This window comes from Numida meleagris, chromosome 19 (assembly GCF_002078875.1).
Source record: "Numida meleagris isolate 19003 breed g44 Domestic line chromosome 19, NumMel1.0, whole genome shotgun sequence".
NCBI classification, from domain to species: domain Eukaryota; kingdom Metazoa; phylum Chordata; class Aves; order Galliformes; family Numididae; genus Numida; species Numida meleagris.
The window spans coordinates 5070334-5090037 of NC_034427.1; the positions used below are offsets into that span (position 1 = coordinate 5070334).

General features: G+C 51.1%; 2 protein-coding genes across 14 annotated transcripts in view; one reads left to right on the forward strand and one right to left on the reverse strand.

Annotated features, from left to right (window-relative positions):
- RIMS4 (regulating synaptic membrane exocytosis 4) overlaps nucleotides 1–14372 on the forward strand; it is a 51272-nt gene extending 36900 nt beyond the window's left edge. For 2 of the 13 annotated variants that reach the window (XM_021416729.1, XM_021416733.1), the window contains 4 exons: nucleotides 3259–3371; nucleotides 4013–4114; nucleotides 4369–4508; nucleotides 7006–10442. In XM_021416729.1, the coding sequence (XP_021272404.1) occupies nucleotides 3259–3371; nucleotides 4013–4114; nucleotides 4369–4508; nucleotides 7006–7224 (574 nt within the window). In that variant the 3' untranslated portion in view covers nucleotides 7225–10442. Of the gene's footprint in view, nucleotides 1–3258; nucleotides 3372–4012; nucleotides 4115–4368; nucleotides 4509–5216; nucleotides 6808–7005; nucleotides 10443–12988 lie in introns of those variants that run through there. The other 11 variants (XR_002444211.1, XR_002444210.1, XR_002444206.1 and 8 more) reach the window with 11 other exon arrangements.
- Nucleotides 15087–19688, reverse strand: KCNK15 (potassium two pore domain channel subfamily K member 15). The gene is made up of 2 exons (XM_021417057.1): nucleotides 19354–19688; nucleotides 15087–17098 (listed from the first exon to the last, which is right to left on the reverse strand). Exons 1-2 carry the CDS (start codon nucleotides 19634–19636, stop codon nucleotides 16185–16187), a joined length of 1197 nt encoding a protein of 398 aa, XP_021272732.1. The 5' UTR covers nucleotides 19637–19688; the 3' UTR covers nucleotides 15087–16184.

Consider the following 19704-nt stretch of genomic DNA (forward strand, 5'->3'; position numbering starts at 1 on the left):
GGTGATAACTGGGTTGCAGCGTTTTCTGCCCCCTCAGGTGGAGCGTTTTAGGGGGAAGGAAGAGTTGCGGGTGGGAGAGGAGTGCTTTTAGTGATGGGACCAGAAGAGTCCCATGGTCTGACTTCTGGACGATGGAACAGAAGAATGTGAGATGCAGCGGCAGGGAGGGCTCTGGGGAGCACCAGGACTCAAGCATCTCCAAGAACTCCTGGATATGCCTAGAGCTCCTTTCCTCCCTCCAAAAAGCAGGTGAGTGAATGGGAAGATGTCGCACAGACCTCTGGCCACATCAGGCCTGGTCCCCGCACCCACCATCCCAGCTTCTCACTGAGCATTGACTGACAGAGCTCACGGAGCTGCGTGTGAGCATCCTAAATTTAGCTGATGCAGCTTAATGGTTCCTGCTGGCTTTTCTTCACATGCATGCTACAGTTCTGCAGCTTTGTTTTCCCTCTCTCCTCTCCAGGGAGAAGCAATAGCTTTCTTGGAGGTGGCTTATGATTTTTCCAGACAGAAATTGTTTCCATTCCAGGGTTATTGACAATACCCAAATATACGTCCTGGAATCACTTAGAGCCAAGGAGCCTGATTTAGAGCAGCTGCTTCGGGTGTTTAATAAAGCAGCCCTGCAGAAGCTGAGCCTCGGTGCAGCATACCAGGTAGTCCCACTACCTAATGGCGTGATCCATTAAAGAAGTAATTCCCTGCATCTTCCTTTCCCGTCCAGATGTAACAACATAAGGGAGCACTAACTGTCTGATGTAAAATTGAGTTTATGCAGTGCTAGTGAACCCGTTAACTGCAGCTGTTAGCCAAACCACCGGGGTCTTTACCTTGACCTCTGTTTTTTAATGGGCCTTTTCCATCCCTCCAAGGTTCAGCTCTGTGCTGGGACACAGCAGCAGCGTCACCCATCCTGGCTGCTGCCCTGGTGTCCGGGGGGCAATGTGCTGCCTCCTGCTCCTTGCTCCAGGCTGTGCCCCTCAGCATCCATCATTCCAAGGTACTCCCAAACCATCCGACTTCAGTGCAGAGAGCACAGGGCTGGTATTTCACCTCCAGCCCAACGGCTCTTGTTCTTCCTGGTCTTGCGGTCACCTGGTCTTGAGGACAGGGAGCTTGCAGAGACCCGTACCTTGGGCTCCTGCATCTCTAGGCTTCTCTCAGTCCTGTGCTTGTTCTCCCTTCTCATCCTGGGCATCTTGTTAATGAGATGAGCATCTGTTTGGAGCATGGTGGTGTGCACTTCCCTGAGCACAGTGCGTTCTCTCACCAGCTTGTTATTTACGTGCTTGCTCAGGTCATGTATTCCCTGGGGTAGGAAAGACCTAAGGCTTGTCCATTTATCTTCCATGAGTTGAAGAGGATAAAGAAAACATTTACCTTCTGGCTGATAGTCCATTCGTCTCCAGCTGAATTTCATGTCTTCCTCTGTGAGATCTCCTTTTTCCTGAATTATTCTGGATTCTCTCTAAGCACAACTTTTCACCCTTTTTTGACCCCCCTATGGACAGCTCAAAATGCCTGAGCTAGCAACTCGAGGAGCCTCGCTGGGCTCTGTCCTTGTATGGGCAAATCACAGCCTCATAGCCTGCCTGGCTGCGGGCTGCCCTGTGCTCCCCATCGTGTTTCCCTGTGCGTGCAGATGCAGCAGTGCTGGGGGTGGGTGTCTGTTTGCAGTCCTCACCAGGTCTGGCAGCTTTGGGCCGTGCCCTGTGCAGCAAACCCCTGGGAAAATTCCTGCTGTTAGCATGAGGCCGTGAGCCACCCAGTGAAGCTGTCAGCGTGTCCCACTGCTGGCATGTCCCTCCTGTCACACATTCATCGTGATGCTGAGGTTTGTGCGTGACTTCCTCCTTCATCACATGAATAAATAAATATTCCCAGCGGGCTGAGCCCGGGTCTGCACGTAGCTAATGAGAGCTGAAATCTCAACCTGAAATTACCGCTCTTCTGGATGAATGGGGTTTTAAAAAATAGTTTTGAATGTCTTTTAAATGTAAATGGCTCGCAGTGGGGAATGAATGGATCTTTGCGGCTGTGTGCAGCCTGCAGTCCCCAGCCCGCCTCAGAGGCAGGGCTGCTCCCCGGCTTCATTGCTGGGGTAGGTTGGAAGGAGCACGTGGCTCTCCTCTCTTTCCCTTTCTGAGAAATGAATTCCTGGAAGCGGTGAGCTGGATCGACGTGTGGGCAGTTGCCCCCTCCGAGGCCGCTTGGCAGCGTGCAGGGACTGCAGTTTGTATCGCTTCCACGTGCAGCAGCTTCCCGGGATGCAGTGCGTGAGCGCGGCGCGGTAGCGTGGGTATCCCTGGCACAGACTGACATGCTTCAGCAGCTCTGTCATGGCTTAGCAGATGCTGGCAGGACAAACGTGGGTGTTTAATGGAGGCTTCCAGCCCTCTCCTTGCCATTAGCACCTATTAGGGCGGCAAGTTTTCCAACAGCCCATAATACAGCCGCGTAAATCAGTGTGCCACAGAGTGACCCTTTGCACTGCCTCACCTGTGTCCTGAAGTCATGCCTCAAAATAGTGCCTGGTGAGTAGAGCTGAGGGCTGTGTCCTCTAATAGCTTCTGCTTTGCTGCTGTGTCTGAAATAGAGGCCTTGCTGGCATTTGAGGTTGCTGTGCTTTTAGCCTTGCACCAAGGTTTGGGTCTTTGTGAATGCTTCAGAGGTGGTCATGGAAGCAGGTGGAAAAACCACCCAGTGAGTGTGATGGGTGGTTCTGGGGCTGAGTAAGGAGTGGGGTCCTTTTGTCAAGAAGGAGGTGCATTGCTCTGCCTGTAAGAATTCAATAGGGAATTCACTCCCAAGGGGACTGATGTCAGCAGCCCTAAGCTTACCCTTGAACACAGCTCTAGATGTGTTAATTAATTCCCAATAAAAAAGGTTGGGAAAGGATAGCTACCAGGAGAGATCCTATAAGCTACTCCAAGAAGCTGCTTAGATGACAGTGCTACTTGGAAGAGGTGACAGGCTGCATGTGAGCCTGAGATGGCAGCGATATTCCCTTGTAGACAAACAAGTATCAACCAGCTGGTGACTGCAACCACTACTGTTTGTGTTCTTTTAATACAAGGAGAGAGATTTTAAATGTATCCCATGTAACTAGCCTGCCTTTGAAATCACTGAGTTTTGCAAGAGAAAAGACTTCTGTAGATGCTATTCATGTCAAAGATATATTACATGAGGCTCTTTAGTTACCAGGTTACCTTAAAATGCAAATAAACCGCTTTCCAAAACCTATTTCTTTTGCAGCTTGAATTTCAGTGGAGTCCATCTGGCATCTGCTGGGCAGTTCAGTGACTTCCTGGGCAGCATGGGCCCCGCACAATTTGTTGGGCGTCAGACCTTGGCCACCACCTCGATGGGTAAGGAACACCAAGATCTTGGGTGGCTTAAATTTAGTATTGAACAGACCGTTCCTATGAGCCACCTAATAATGTGTCCAGCATCTGCTGCTCCACCACTCCTCCGCTCCATTTCTGTGTGCAATCAAGTGAGCTTGGCTGCAAGGTTCTGCTGATTGCTGCTAATATGGCATTAGCAGGGAAGCACCTACTTTATGCTTTCCTCTGTCAGATCTGAAAGGCACGGACTAAGTAAAATGCAGCTGAAATTCTGAAAATGCATCCTATGCATTTTTCTTGCCCAGATACAAAGCCCAGTGTAAGGATGTTCTTATGGCACACTATAACTGCATTTTCCAAAGCAGCCTGCAGCTCTAGGTATTCCAGTCTGGTAGAGATTGGAGGCTAGCTGCCCGCAAAGAGTGTGAGACTGAGTCACCAAAGCTGTGTTAGGAGGCTGGAATTAGAGACTGTTTTTGAAAATGTGGGCTTGAATCACTGCAGAGCTGCTCCAGACTAACACAGGAGATCAGGCACTTGGGGCCTACAATTTGGCACAGCTCATAGCAGGCATGACACAGGGGTTGTTTTTTTTAGCATTTTATTAGCCCGCTGATGGATTGTTTTGAAAGTGTTCTGTCTGTTTTGACATTTTTGTTTAGGGGATGTGGAAATTGGCTTGCAAGAGCGAAATGGGCAGCTAGAAGTGGATATCATTCAGGCTCGAGGACTCACACCAAAACCCGGCTCCAAAACACTGCCAGGTAGTATGCTTTGACCTCCTCAAACACTTCAGTGAGCCCCAGCTTCCTGCAGTGCTTGCAGAAAGGGGTACTGCTGATTCTGCTTGGCTTCTGTGAGAATGAGCAGCCTGTTTGTCATACTGAAAATAAGGGCGGTTGAGCAAAACTGCTCACTGCTGTAAATGCCTTCTTTAGAAATAGGAGGCACAGCACTCTGTCTTTTCTAAATTGAGCGTTAAGATTTGTTCATATTTGACCGTCTTTGTTTTTTCCAGCTGCTTACATCAAAGCTTACCTGTTAGAGAATGGCGTGTGCATTGCGAAAAAGAAGACAAAAGTGGCTCGCAAATCCTTAGACCCTTTGTACAATCAGGTGTTACTGTTTCCTGAGAGCCCCCAGGGCAAAGTATTGCAGGTAAGATGAACGAGTCTTAGGTCTGCACATCACCGTGTTTCATCTGTGCTGGGTTATACTGTGTCTGGCAAAGAAGTTGGATAAGTAACAGAGAGGAGAAAAAGCTGATGCTTTCGTTGAACCAAATGCACTCTATCTGAACATAACAAATGAAAAGGAGAAGCTTTGTTTCATACTCAGACTTCATTATTTGATACTGTGCCAGGTAACATGAATGCTTACCAGGAGAAGGTTTTTCTTTTGTTTCCAGTCAGGAAATGAGTAATATCTATAGATACTAAACAGCCTTGCAACAGAGGTTTGTTCTGTGTTTATTCAGAGCGCTCTGCTTTGGCCTTCACCCAATCACATGCCTTACTTGTTTCTACCTTCTTCTTCTACTGCCATACATTTCCTGCCATACTCTCATTTTCAGTTCTGTACCTGTGTTTCCAGGGCAAAGAGTGAATTCCATTGTTTATCCATACCTAAGCCATTTCCATGCCATAAATCCTAGCTAAAATCCCCTGGAAATACTTATGTAATTAATCTCTGAGTTTCTTTTGCTTACCTCCACTCGCATATGAATTGCCAGTTAATTTACTGGATCCTTTTTAGTGAACTCTTCTCCATTTATCTTGATTGGAAGCACTTCTCCCTATTGAAGCCATAGTGAACTTTTCTGACGGAAATGTGGGTCTAGTTTGGTCTGGGTTTCCTTACCTGCAGCCTTGCTGCTGAGTGGATCTTCACCCTGATTTCTCTGTGGACCACAGCCATGGTGCTGGTGCACAGAAGATGGAAGCAAGGCTGAGGTACCTAAACATTAGCTCATGAAAGATGTTGAAGGTGTTAAGAGCTGTGGATTTTATCCCCAGCAGGGATGGGTAAGAAACATAACATTTGTCTCCATTTCAGAGACGTGAGCAGCATTTTTCAGGTAGGGTCTCCCAAAAAGTGTCCAAGGTGAGCTGGCAGAGCACAGCTGTCTCTGGAAGAGGTCTCATGGGTTATCCAGTACTGCCTGTCCTGGGCCACCACTTCACCGTCCACCACTCAACCGTGGCTGAGAGGGTTCTCGTGAGTCTTTGCCTTGACCTTACTTTTATCAGTAGGCCTTGGTAATAGAACAATGAGAAATGCTACCACGCCGCTTTGCCACTTAGAGTGAGAAATACTGCTGCCTTCCCATGGGCTGTGGGTACAGCAGAAACTGAGAAGCAAGCAGTTGTACTAAATGTCAGTATGTGGTCCTCTGTGAGCGTCCCACCTGGTCTCCTAGCTGTGTCTTTGCCTTGGCAGCATCCCTCGCACAGAAGGCAGGCCTGCTTCAAGAGGGTTGGTACTGTGTCTGCCTCAGTGCAGTACTTCTGTCCCATGCCCTGCTCCACTTGTGTCATTCAGTTTGTCTGAAGGACCAGTTTCAGTGTCTCATTGCAGCTTGCGGTGTCTCACTGGAACTTATTCAAAGAGAATAAAATTAGGAGCTTGGCTCAGCTGCTGTGCCACCAAACCAACTTTCTGCAAGATCTTGCTCCATCCTGTGCTGACCTAGAGTGCTAATTTTTGGCTTTTTGTTGACTTTCGTTGTCTCTCCTGCCTCGTTTTACTGAAAACTGTAATGTTCTGATTATTCAGAGCCGTATTTCCTAGGGAATGAAGGATTAGCCAGAGATCACCAGTCACCATCATAACCCATCATACTCATCCTCTCCTCTTCAGAACTGGAACTTGCTATGGAATCAGTCGTCACCTTTGTCTTGAGCCACATAGGGCCATTTGGTCACGTGCAGATCTCCAGCATGTCTAAGCCCATGACCCTCACTGCATCTGTTGTTCCACCCACCGGTCTCCATCGTGTCGTAAGTGTGATTCAGCTTTCCCTGCTCAACTGCCAGCTCTTTCATTAGACCTTCCTCTGCGTCTCCAAGCTTTTCTCGGCAGTCTGTTCTGTTTTCCCTGCATGCCACTTCAAGTGTGCCCCTTACGTCACCAGTCCTGCTTGCCAGTGCTCAGCTCCTGCCCTTTCTCCAGGTGAGTAACCATGTCTCGTTGCCATCTGCTACGCATTACAAGGCTGAGTGCAGAAGTTAAGTTGCATACTTTTGCTGTGTTTGAGGCCAGTTACTGTGCCAGGACTGAGTTGTATTGCAGGTGTTGCAGCTGCAGCTCCGGGGATATGTTGTGCATGTGCTCGGCCTACTGAAGAAGTCCTACTGAAGAAGAGTGTTTCATCTACACGTACATTGACCTCTTTTTTTTATGGGGAAAAAAAAAAATCTGTTAATACTCAAATTAGTAAAGCTGCATTAAAAATACAGGTAAAGTGATCATCAGCAGCAGCCTAGTGTATCCCTGTGTATGCCTGTGTAGTGTAAACATTTCTGTTCTTCTTGGATTCTAGTAAAGTCCAGGGAAGCTTGATACATAGGAGGAATAGAGAGACTGGTCAGACTGCTGCTTCCCAAGCAGTCATCCAAGTTTGAGGATTAACTGTGCTCCCCCTCTTGTTTCTAAGGTGATAGTCTGGGGAAACTACGGCCGCATGGAGCGCAAGCACTTCATGGGAGTCGCAAGGGTCCTCCTGGAAGAACTGGATTTGTCAACTTTAGCAATTGGCTGGTACAAGCTCTTCCCAACCTCCTCAATGGTGGATCCCACTACGGGCCCGCTCCTGCGCCAGTCCTCGCAGCTTTCCCTGGAGAGCACAGTGGGACCCTGCTGTGACAGGTCTTAGTGAGTAAGGAAGGGGGAACTGCTTTTGTTTTTTAAACATGCTGTCAAGGTTTTGTTTGCTGGAACTCTGACCTCAAGCGCAATGCATGTTCAATCAGTTCTTGTGGAGCTGGAAGAGGAGGATAAACCAGTGACCTTAGACAGAAGACAAGGGGGAGGGTGCTGTACCCTCTCTGTCGGTGGAGGAGGTGCCATGGGGCATGAGTCCTAGTTGTCAAATTAGACATACACCTCTTGTTTCGCTTCTCTCGCTGTCATTCTTGGACCCTTGTTTCAGATCAGCATTAACTCTGGAAAGTTGCAGCATTTGAAAAATCTGGGGGGAGTAAGGAAGGTATTTTTCTTAACTGTGCATCTTCAAAATTTCGTAGGCAGATTCTTTCTCAAAGTACCTGAAAAATGCAGAGGCCAATATCTGACCTAGAAACAGCAAGGGCAGAAAGTTTGAGGGAAGCATGAGTTTTTCATAAGATCTCGTTGAAAGAAGAAAAAAGAAAGAAACCTGTAATTCTTTCTTTAGTATCAGTTCCACACCACTGAATCATGTTACCTGTGACGCTGTCATTGCTGTGTTTTTGAACTGTGCCAAATTACCAGCAAGTGTCTTTCCTGCATTACTTGTGTAACACTGCTGATGAAGCATACTTGGTGGGGGAGTAGGCGCCTGCTTAGACCAGGCAGTTTGAACAGAATTTGAGTTTAGCAGTCTAATTAACTGCAGTTTTGCTCAGAAAAAAAACCCACCAAACTGGTAGAGGTGGGAGCTGAGCATCAGACTTGCAGCCTGAGATATGCTTTGTATCTTTATACCCTCACTCGTTGCTCTGCATCCTTCAGTCACGTCTTCTATCTCCTGCTCTTCTTTCATCCCCTTTGTACCAGTACATATCTGCTGGAGATGCTGCCCTTCCTGTCGTGCTATTGACTGACCTGAAACGAGACTGCTTTATTCTGCCACAGGACAGTGAGATTTCTAGGGGTGCAGAAGAAAGAAATTTGAGTCTGTCATCTGACAAGAAGGCGCTGAGAGCACATAACCTTCCTCATGGAAAGAAGGTTGCTTTAGGCACTCTCAGTAATATGCAAGCATCGTCAAATGTCCTGAAAGAAGGAATGCTGTCCCCAGAGTATGGAGCAGTAGTGGGTAAGGAAGCTGAAGGCACAGTGGTCACAGCATGTGTATTTCATTTAAGTGCAACACTAACTGGAAAGGAGTCTTGTAGGTGAACCTGTGAAGCACATTCTCTGCCAGCAGAGTCACGTGCTAGAGAAAGGCAAGCTAGACCCTTCAGACAATGAAAATCTCCTCTTTGAAAACACTTATTATCCAAAATAGTAGAGAATCTCCAAAGATTTCCTGTTAATGGCTAGATTTTTTTTTTTCATAGTTCTTAATGAGGATTTGGTGATTGCACTTTCAAAATAAGCTTTGGAGATGTTTTACTTCGAGATTTAGAAGTGAAGGTCCCATATCATGTTTAGGAGTGAGCAGATCCTTGGCCTCTCACCGAGGCACACAGAGCATTTATTTCTGCATGCGGACCTCAGCTTTGTTAGAGTAAAAGCATGACTGTAGGGTGGTTGGTGAAAGCAGTTGCTTTTGATCCAAGCTTGTCTGTGGCGTTTTAAATCATATTGAGATAAATTACAGAGTAGATACAAAACAAATAGGCCTTACAATAAAATTGTATGATATAAAGGAGAGGGAAGGCGCAGAAGGGACATAGAATGAATAGGTTTTGAAGTGGCAAAAGCCTCAGCATTTCAGATAAATCTCTTTATTTCCTTGATGAAATATGTCTCTGGCCTCTCACTAATTATTTTTTCTAATCGTATTAGACAATTTCTATATATTAGCTGAAGAAAGTTTGTTGCATGCTGGTCAAACTATGTTGTGGCGCTCATACTTTTTAAAGAAGCACATTTACTGTAATTCAAGTCAGCATCCTTTCCTCTTGGTATGTAGTGAGTACTAGGCAATATTGTACAATATGTGTATGAACTAGAATAGATTAGGTAGATTTAGTGGTTTGTAGCACCGGATCTTTTAATAACTATGTCTTTAAAAGGACCGTGGGGTACTCCGGGTACATTCCAAACCTGGTAACTGAGAAACAGGGCTTCTGTTCTAAGTTATGCCAGACATTTCCTATTGGAGATTGTCTGGGCATTATCTCCTGGTAGCAGCCGATGGGTCGTGTTTTTCCTCCGTCCAGTTAGATGAATGCAACGTTGCAGTCTTTCATGTGGAGTACAAGACTTTATATGCCAAAAAAAATGCCCTCTGAAACTTTATTTAATGATTGTCCATTGGAAAGCTCAGTTCCTCTATGCCTGGCAAATGTAATGTGTCTCTAAATCCCATCCCTCTAAAAGAGCCGCGAGCTCGAAGACGAGTGGTGTAGTTAAAACAGGACTCCTTAACACCGAGGACTGTCTTCCATTCATTTGTAGTCATTCTAAAAGTTTGTTGTCAGGGTCAAAAAAGGAAAAAAAGGCATTTCCACTCGTGTTGTTTTTCTTAGCGTCCCAAATTCTGAATTTTGAGGTCATTTTAACAGTCTGCTTTGGGCTGTTTTCTTCTGCCTTGTTTCTGTGGCTGGTGGTAGCCCGATTCTCCCTTGTGTTTGGAGTCACTTCCAAGTCGTGTTTCTCTGCAGTAAGTGAAGGTTGCAACCTCTGGCTGCCAGGCACGGCAGTCACGCACTCCAGGTAGTGTTCCTTGGTAGGGCAGACGGACTCACAGCCCTTCCAAGAGTGCCCCTGGGGCACGGGTTGTCAGGTCAGGCTGTCACGTTGCACAGCACTGTCTGGTCTCAGTTCTTGTTTCACTCATGCTCATGATTCCTGCACTGACCATGGCATATTGCAGTTAAAAATGAAGCCTTCTAGTTTTCCGTCAATGTAAAGACTCCCAGTGTCGCATCCGAGGCAAATCTTGGGCTTGGAACGGCTTGTTTTTGTAAAACCTAACCCCTTATTTCCCTTTGAATTTGACCTGCTGCTTTGTGTCTGAGGTGGTGTGATGTGCTGGTTGTGATTACCGGTATGCTGGAGTGTTTTGCTGGGGTGCTGAGTGGCTGAGTGCTAAACTTTGGTCCCCTTTAGTCCCAGTGGAGTGTTTTTCCTGTGTCTGAGCTGAGCGGTTAGTTACAGAGGGAGAGGGAGAGAAAAAGAGCAGGAGACTTCTAAAAAAAAAAAAAAAAAAAAAAAAAAAAAGCCATCATAGTGTTTCTGGTCTGTGAGTGCTGATGAGTGATGAGACTGAGGAGAGATGAGTATCTGCCCAGCACGGGGTTGGCCCCCTGCTCCTTGTGCATTAGATGCCCCGTTCTGCTAGTAACAGGAAGGCTGCTTGCAGAAAAAAATGGAGAGCTGATCCCTAAGCGTTACCTCCATTACTGTTACTGTGGGAAACGAGGGAGTCGTGGTGCTGAGCGCGTCCCTGAGGCAGAGCCATCTCTCCCTGCATACCCCAGCACAGCACAGCCCCACGCATGGCTCTAGTTCCCTTGGCTGAGCAGAACGTGGCCGCGTTTCTTCAGGCAGCAATGCGGCTTCTCCCGGTCTCCTGGCGTTGCTTTCCCTTTGCCCCAGCACGGCTGGGATGCCATAGACACAACACGAGATCCTCGTTCTGCAGGTCAGGTCCTCATCCTGCGCCCGCATGCGCGTGGGCAGGCAGGGTTATGGCCCGGTGCCTCTGTTGGTCAGCCAAGCACATCCCCGCTTCTTGGCCACCATTCAAAGGTTACTGCAGAATTATTTCCTTTGGTGACGGTGTGTATTTCGTGTTTCTAGCTACTGGATCCTTTATCGCTGGACTGTTCTAAATTTGCAGGTCTTCTGGAGTCAGTATATCAGGGCTCCTGTACGGGGGCTGTTTTTAAGACGTTGAGGCAGTTAACAGAATCTCAACCTAAGCATGTTTAGCAATGTTTCGACAGCAAGACAACTTTTTTATGAGACTCATTTTAAGTTAGTTTATTACATGCTGGTAGTAATATTTTAAAACAGGAAAAATATTTTTCTTTAACGACAAGATGCTGTATGTTTTTTAACGGATAGCATAATTTAGCGTTTTCAAAAACGTTGGACGTTCTCGGTATGGAGTTTGCTCATTCTTTTGATTTCTGTGTTCCTCGTTACATTTGATCACCCTTTTTCCAAAAGAAAGGAGACGTATGTAAATAAACGCCGGAAAAGAGTCCTATAGGAAATTCTGTTCGAACTGACCATAAAATTATTAGTGAATACTCGTCATTGTTCATGAAATCTCAGCTACTATTCGAGCCTTTGTTGAGAGAAATAATTGATGTTGTATTTTCAAGATGAAAACGACTTAGCTAGTTTTGTCATAATCCTGTACTCTGTATAAAAAAATCTTTTTATAAAGAAAGTCTAATAGGCTAACAAGCAATAATCTATTCCATTTGGTGTGCACAGATTGTGACTTGCAGGCTGTAGTACATACTGTTGATACAGTTTATAATTGTCTTCAATCTTAATGACATCACTTTTGAAAAAGGTCCGTATTAACTTTGATGGTGAAAATGAAGATTGGGCTGTTGCCTTGTAAGAAATATTCATCGTGTAGACTTCTCTGTGAGTATATGTGCCCATTCACATGAAATCTTTCTTAGGTGAAGAATGAAACAGCTGTAGGTGACTTCATTCTACAGAGTTTAAAAATAGTTTCAATATAAACTTTATGACTGTTTCAAGCACCCTGTTTTTCTTAGGCTATTTAGTATTTGTAACTCAATGAGAACGGTTCCCACTGCCACTGTAGCCCTGATAAAGCAAAAAAGCCTTTGCACTCCGGGCCACGTGAGTTCTGCCCGATAGCTGCCTGTTTGCCTGGAGGCAGCAGGGGCAAGCTAAAGGGAGTTTATTTCAGAGCAGCAGATTGAACAGCTCTCATTTAAAGGCTTCGTGGGTTGTTTTGTCAATTTCATGGATGGTATTTGTCCATTTTGTTAGAAAATTCCACCCAAGGCAGCGAGATTGCACCTTTGCAGAGGATCACAGGGGGCTGACGTGTAGATGGGAGCAGACTGTTCTGGGCCGTCCTTCAGAAAGCTAGGTGATGCTGAGCTCAGCGAAGGATTTTAACAAGGTGGCAGGATCAGGATACTGGATTTTAAGTCAGCTCTATCATTGTTGTGGTACCTAAAATAAGACAGCTTCAGAACAGCATCCCACTCGGTTGCCTGTGGCCCATCTTTGCATTGTTCTGGAGGTTGCCACCTGCCAGCCGTGCAGCCGGCGGGCCACCAGCTCAGTGACGCTGGAAACCCACGTGGGTAATGAGAGAAATAATTGCCAGCTGATTGTGAAATGCTTGGAGGATAAAGAGCCATGTGAATGCAAAGTGCCATCAGCAGAGCAGTCCAGGGAAACATATATTGTAATGGGTGTCTGTGTGTGTGTGTGCAGCCACGCTGCCCCTGCTTGCGGGTCACCTGGGGAACCCGCCATGGCAGGGACCTTCCTGCACGGAGCACCCAGCCCCCAGCAGCAGCATCAGGCTCTGTCCCCAGGAGTCTCAGGCATTTCCCACGGTGTGGACGCCTGCTGCCCTCCCTTCCCTTTGGTAGCTGCTCTTGTCCTAGTGGAAGAGAGGAACGGGAGAGTTTCTTGTAGCATTTGGTTCTTTGCACTTTAGCAGCCAAACATGAGGAAGAGCAGCCAGCACCAGCCCTTTATGGAGCACCAGCAAACAGAGGCTGAGACCTAATGCTTTTCCCTTCATGCCTTCCCAGGAGCTGAGATGGCTTGCTGTATGGTTAAACCCTGCTGAGCTGGGCCAGTGGGAAGCTTTGTGTTGACGCAGCACGTCCGGCATCGTGTAGCCTCCAGCTCAGAGAGGAGAGGGCTTTGTCCTGCAGGAAGGACGCGTGGACACACAGTGTGTGGCAGCAGCATGGGCAGGAGCACCCCAAGGTAGGAGTCAGGCCTGCTGCTGGAGCCTGCTCGTGTGCTAATCCAGGGCTCGGTTTTTGCAGTTGCCTGGGCACCACGGGTTCAGATAGCTGCCCATAGGGCTCCAGCTCCCACCGAACACAGCCTGGGTCTTTACATCTTGCAACATTCTTTCCTTGGGGCTGTCGTTCCTTACCCAGTGCTGCTCCCTCATCTCTATTTTGGTGATTCCATCTCCTGGACCTAAAGCTGCTTAGGGCCTTATTTGGAGCAAATCCGTGGTGCGTGCCCTCAGCTGCACGGCGCTGGGAGCTGCAGGCTGTTCTCTGGTTCAGGTGGCAATGGGACCCCAAGGCCCCAGCAGAGCACCACCGTGGCCCTGCCACCCACCCAGGGACAAGTGTCCCAGCCACACTTTGTGGCAGTGTTGAGCTCAGAGCGCAGGGGTGCTCTGTGCCAAGTCTGGTTGGAGCTGGGGGTCTTTGCAGGCTCTTTGCAGCTCATGCCATACTGTACAGCCAGCCAGGAGAAAGCAGGGATGGGAGGAGCTGCCTCTGTGCTGGCTTTGCTTTCCGCTGCTCCCTGTGCAGGTTCTCCTTTCCCTCTCGACACGAGGCCTTACTCCAGCCCACAGGCCCAAGGCTGCCTGCAGCCCCTCTTTGCGCTGTGGCATCCATCTCATGCTGCCGGGCAGCCCGCAGAGCTGGCCTCTGCGCGGGGACGGGGCTGTCCTCCCAGCATCACCATGCAGTGGGCTGCTGCCTCCGTGTGCCTCCAGGGAAAGCTGCTTCCATTGGGTCCAACCTTTTTACATCATGAATTGCTCCAGAAGACAACAAACGATAGCTTGGCAGGGCCACCATGCAGTCGCTGCTTCTCCTCTCGCCTTCCTGTAGGAGCGGGGGCAGCTGAGCTGCTCTGTGGGGCCTCTCCAAAGAGTTTGGAGGTTTTTAATGCCGCCCGCTGAGCTCTGATCCCACAGAGCTGGAGGAGCTGGGAAGGGCAGCGCTGGTCCTGCTCCTGCCCGGGGGCTTCAAGGTGCGGGGCTGCCTTGGGTGGAAGCGTGGGACACCGGCAGCGGTGTGCTGTGTGCTGCGGCTGTGGGCGAAGGAGGGTTCTGCTGTACTTTTTTCCTGTCTGTAGGTTTTATTCAGACAATATGTAATGATCGAGTGATTTACAATTCAGTGTTAAGCTAATGAAAACGTTGATAATGGTGACAATAAAAACCTTTTTTTTTTTTTTTCCTATGGTGTGTTGGATTATTTTAATCTAAAATTCAGCTGGCCTATCCTTTCTGTGCCTGAAGGAAATGCTGTGAGCTCAGCCTGCTGCATCCCAGCAGTGCCTGGACTCCTTCCCGATGCTCTCAGTAGAGAGGTTCTCTCTGAACCCACTCCAATTTCAATCCTCCATTTCTCTCTGCCATTTGCAGACATCATTTGTCTGTGGGCATCTCCAGGCACACAGCTGAGCTCACTCCTGGCTTTGCTCCAGGCAGAAGCCTTCTGCTCTTGCTGTTGTTTTTTGTGGGGACCCTTCATGGTCACACTGGCCACGGGAGATTGATTTGGAATCCCTGGAACAGAAGGTGCTGCTGGCAGAATAAACGCGCTGTGCCCCAGGATGCTGGGAGTTCGAAGAGCGATGTGTGTTCAGGGGAACGTGGGGACCTCTGGGGAAGAGCATCCCCGGGGGTATCAGTGGGGCTGCAGTCCTGGTGCAGCAGGGATTGCAGAGTGCCTCTCCCCTGAGAATTTCTTAAAAGTTTTCTCATGCCTCCCACCCCCTGTGTGGATCTCTCCTGTTCAGCTCCCCACCACCCTCCTGCTGCTGCTCCAGCCCCAGCGGATCCCTGGGCTGAGTCCTGTGTGGCACAGAGGGTGGCTGAATGGCAGCTCCCACCCTCAGACCATCACCAGCTCCCAGAAACAGGGTGGGCTCAGACAGTCACTAAGCAACCCGTGTCCCCCAGGGACATCCCTGCACGCAGACATCCACATGGCAAGGTACAGTGAGCCCGGCAGCGCGCTGGGCTTTGGGCTCGGGCACGTCTGCTCCTTTCTTGTGACAAACACTTGACCACCAGCAGCTGGGTTCACCTTTTATTAAACCTCCCAGAACAAAAAAGAGACAGAAAAGCCTGCCTTGAAGCCATCCCGATGTGGGCACTCCACATGCCTTCCCTACCGGAGGCAAAATGGAGAGGAAAACCACACAGGAGGGGTTTTTAGATAGAATTGAGCGAAAATGTCTCTTTATTGGGGGAAAACAAAAAAGTGAAGCAGAGCTGCACCCTCTGCCAGAGCCCAGCCCCGCTGTCCTGCAGAGTGAGACAAGGCATGGAGCACCAGCTGGAAGCAGCCTCTTTGCTAATGTCCTGATTGTGGCCTGGCCCTGTGCAGGTGGCTGCATGGTTCAGGGAGGAGCTCCCTGGGGCTGAGCCCTCAGCACAGCGTGGGTTCACGGGTTTGGCTGCAGTGCTTCCCACCAAGCAGTCCCAGTGAGCGTGATGCTGGAGGACCTGCTGCCAGGTGTGTGCATGGAGCTCAGCTCCAGGGCTTCTAAATCCCTCATGTCAGCCAGAGGGTCCTGTCCTTGCATGGCGCGGCCTTGTCTGTGCCCAGGGGACAGCCTATGGGACATATTCAGCCCTGCAGTACTTGCTAACGTGTGTTTGGCCATTGCTGTGCTCTTGGCAGATGTGACACGGCCTGTGAGGCAAGAGGCAGTGACCGTGGCTCGATGACCAAGGCAGCAATGCCTTCATTTGAGAGCAGGGAGGTGGGAAAGCAAACCTACACCCTGCTGTTGGGGGGCCTCTTCCAGACCCAAATGCTGGAGCCTTCTTGGGAGGAAGGAAAACCAAACAGTGCGTAAGTGGGGCTCGCTCCCTGCTGGAGGAGCGATGCCATCGCCAGGCCCAGGGTCCCCTGTGTAGGGCTGGCTGCCAGCTGGGAGGGAGGAGCAGAAGAAATGGGAGAGGTCAGAGGGGCCTGAGCCCTCCATTAATTGTTCATCAGCACAACGAGGCTCCTAGATGGATCTCCTGCGCGGCCGCGGGTGCCGCGGGCACCGGGGGCTGCCGGATGACAACGTGCTGGCCGGGGACGAGCCGCTCTGTCCCCGCGTGCTCAGCGACACCTCGTCGATTTTGTAGGAAATGGAATTGTAGTAGACGGGGTTGGTGTGGCAGCTCAGGGTCTCGGGGTGGGAGGGCGCAGGGCTGCCGCACAGCGGGGCCCGGTAGCACAGGCAGGTGCAGAAGGCCGGCACCTTGCCCGCCGCGTTGGCCGACTGCCGCCGCTGCCGCTCCGCGTCCTCCTGCACCAGCGGGATCAGGTTCATCTGGCTCGTCCTGTCCTCCGCCGGCAGAAAGATGGCCTTGTTACTGCGGCCGTCCTCCTTGGGTGTGAGGTGGATGGCGTTGCGGGCCCTCCTGAGCGAGGCCCTCTCCTCGGCGTCGCGCCGCTCGTCTTCCGAGTTCATGGTGAGGAAGCGCAGCACCACCAGGTTGAGGAAGGCGCCGATGACCGTCAGCCCCACCAGGATGTACATGAAGCTGAACGCCACGTAGGGCGGCTTCTTCTGCAGCGCCTCGTTCTTCTGCAGGGCCACAAAGTCTCCGAAGCCGATGGTGGTCAAGGTGATGAAGCAGTAATAGTAGGCATGGAAGAAAGTCCAGCCCTCAAAATAAGAGAAGGCCGCAGCCCCGATGCACAGGGTCCCCATGCAGGACAGAAAGCCCACCAAGACCATGTTCTCCATGGAGACGTTGGTGGTTCTCATGCCCAGACACTTCTTGATCTTCTTGAGCAGGAGCCGCACGACGGTGTTCATGCGCTCGCCCAGGCTCTGGAACATGACCAGCGTCAGGGGGATGCCCAGGATCGCGTAGAACATGCAGAACACTTTGCCAGCATCCGTGCCCGGGGCAGCGTGCCCATAGCCTGCACAGGGGAGGGAGAGAATCACAGAATCATTACGGTTGGAAATTACCTCTAAGACCATCAAGTCCAACCATCCACCTACCACCAATACTGCCCGCTGACCGTGTCCATCAGTACCACATCTCTGTACTTCTTCAACATCTCCAGGGACGGTGACTCTCCCACCTCCCTGGGCAGCCTGTGCCAATGCATCACTGCTCTTTCTGAGAATAAATTCTTCCTAATTTCCAACCTGAACCTCCCCTGGCACAACTTAAAGCCATCACCTCTCATTCTGTTGCTGTTACCTGGGAGCAGAGGCTGACCCCCACCTCACACAACCTCCTTTCAGGGAGTTGCAGACAGCGATGAGGTTTCCCCTGAGCCTCCTCTTCCCCAGACTGAACCATCCCAGTTCCCTCGGCCGCTCCCCATAAGACCTCATTGTGCTCCTGACCCCTCACAGCCCCATTGCCCCTCCCTGGACACGCTCCAGGCCCCGATGTCTGTCTGGTAGCGAGGGGCCCACAGCTGAGCACAGCACTCGAGGTGCAGCCTCACCAGCGCTGAGTACAAGGGGTCCCACGTGCAGCCATGTATTTAAGCTGTGGAGCGGAGCCTCCCACTCTCCTCAAATGCCTCTCAGAGATTTAATTTCCCCACCTCGCTCCAAGTCTCTGCGCTATGACTCAAGAACACACACAATTATACCACGAGGCCTAATGAGGTACTCATCACCATCCTCCAGACCTGGCTGATCCCGCGCCCACCTCAGTTACATAAAATGAACCGAAACCAGCGGCCTCTGACCTAACGGGGTGAGTAAGTGCCGGGCTGCGAGGAGTCATGCAGCATCGCTGTGTGGGGGCAGAGGAGGCGTCCAGCCTTTCCTTTGGGTTTCTGTGACAACCAGCTGGGGCTGGAGCTGCCCATGTGAGGGCCTTATCCCCAGCCCCGCCGTGCTCCGAGCTGCCAGGGTGCGGGGGGAGCAGCTTGTCCCTAATTGCTGCGTCTGTTTATAAACCCGTGCAACCAAACCCAGTAAACTTCATTCCTGCGTGGCACATGTCATGGAATACAGAGCAGAAAAGAGACTGCAATGGCAAAAAAAAATAAAAATCAGATCTGAGCCTAATAACTGAGTGCAATTATCAGGTCCTAGGCTCCAAGATAGCGCAGTGAGAGCAATAAGGACATAAATAAAATGATCCAGAAGAGCTGTTGTAGCCTGAGAGATTCCTGAAAGAGCACATGAGCGATGCTTTCAAAATGACAAAGCTGCGTTAGAAAGCTACACCGCTACATTCATGTTAAAACTGAGATTCATGGCACAGCCCGGCGTAACGAGAGCTGGCGTGCCGGCGTTGCAGAAGTACGGCACCGGGGCTGGGATGATTGATCGCGGGGGGGTGTGATAAGCGTGGCAACTGTTTGTCACAGCCAACGGAGAAATGATGCAAATGAAGCTGTCAGCTGTCACGGGATGATGGGGGTTTTCATTGCGGCCATTCATCCTGCCGGGGCCGATGCTCAGCAGCTTCATCCCCTGGTGCCACATCTCCCCGTGTGCCCGCGCCAGACACAATGAGTGCGGCCACCGGGCGTGTGCCGCCCGTGCCGAGCTGCCCGTGAGGCTGAGCCCAGTCCCACAGCCGCGGAAGGGCAGGACGCGGCCTCAGGGCTCTGCCTCCGAAGCACTGCAGCCGGTCGAGACCCCAGCGCGGGGAGCGACGTGAGCACGGGACCCCGTGCCCGCCTGCCCTGCTCGGGGTGCGTGGATTCGTGCCAGCGGATTAATTAAATGATGCTAATCGCCTACGTGGCTAATCTCAGAATTAAGGCGCTCCCCGTTCCATTTAGTTTTACTCTATTGTGGCACAGCAGGCGGACCAAGGCTGTGCTCCGGTGAGCGTGCACACCTCGGGGCTCGACGCGGTGCCACCACGCCCCGACCCGATTCGCCCGTTTCCCCGCGGGCACCCGTGCACGCAGAGCGAGATTCGTGGCCGTGCCGGCTCCTGGGACGGCCGAGCGCGGAGTTTGGAGCTGGCAGAGGGGCAGCGCCTCCCGCCCGGCTCTCCCGCCCGCCGTGCCGGCTACAGCAGCAGAGATGAGGGACGCCGCTCCCCGCTCCGCACCCGGAGCTCGGCGCCACGGAGCCGTCCCGGCTCGGCCGCGGGAGCCGCTCCGCTCCGCCCGGAACTGTGCGGGGACGGAGGAGCGGCGGCGGGACGCGGGGACGCGGGGACGGAGGCGTGCCGGGCTCCGGCACTCACCGATGGTGGTGATGACGGTGATGGCGAAGTAGAAGGAGCCGGCGAACTTCCACTGGCGCCCGGCGCGGTGCGGCTCGGCCTGCAGCACCAGCCGCTCCAGCTCCCGGTAATCGTCGGCGGAGAAGCGGTACTTCCTGCGCAGCTCCCCGCGCTTCTGCTCCAGCAGCCGCTTGCGGCCGCTCTCCGCCTCCGACTCCAGCGCATCGAAGACGGCGGCGCCCACCAGCAGGTAGGAGAAGATGCAGAGGATGAGCGCGGCCGTGCGCAGGTTCTGCCGCTTCATGGCGAGGCGCGGCCCCTCAGCCCGGGCTCCGCATGGCTCCGCCGCCCCCCGCGCGCCGCCCCCAGCGC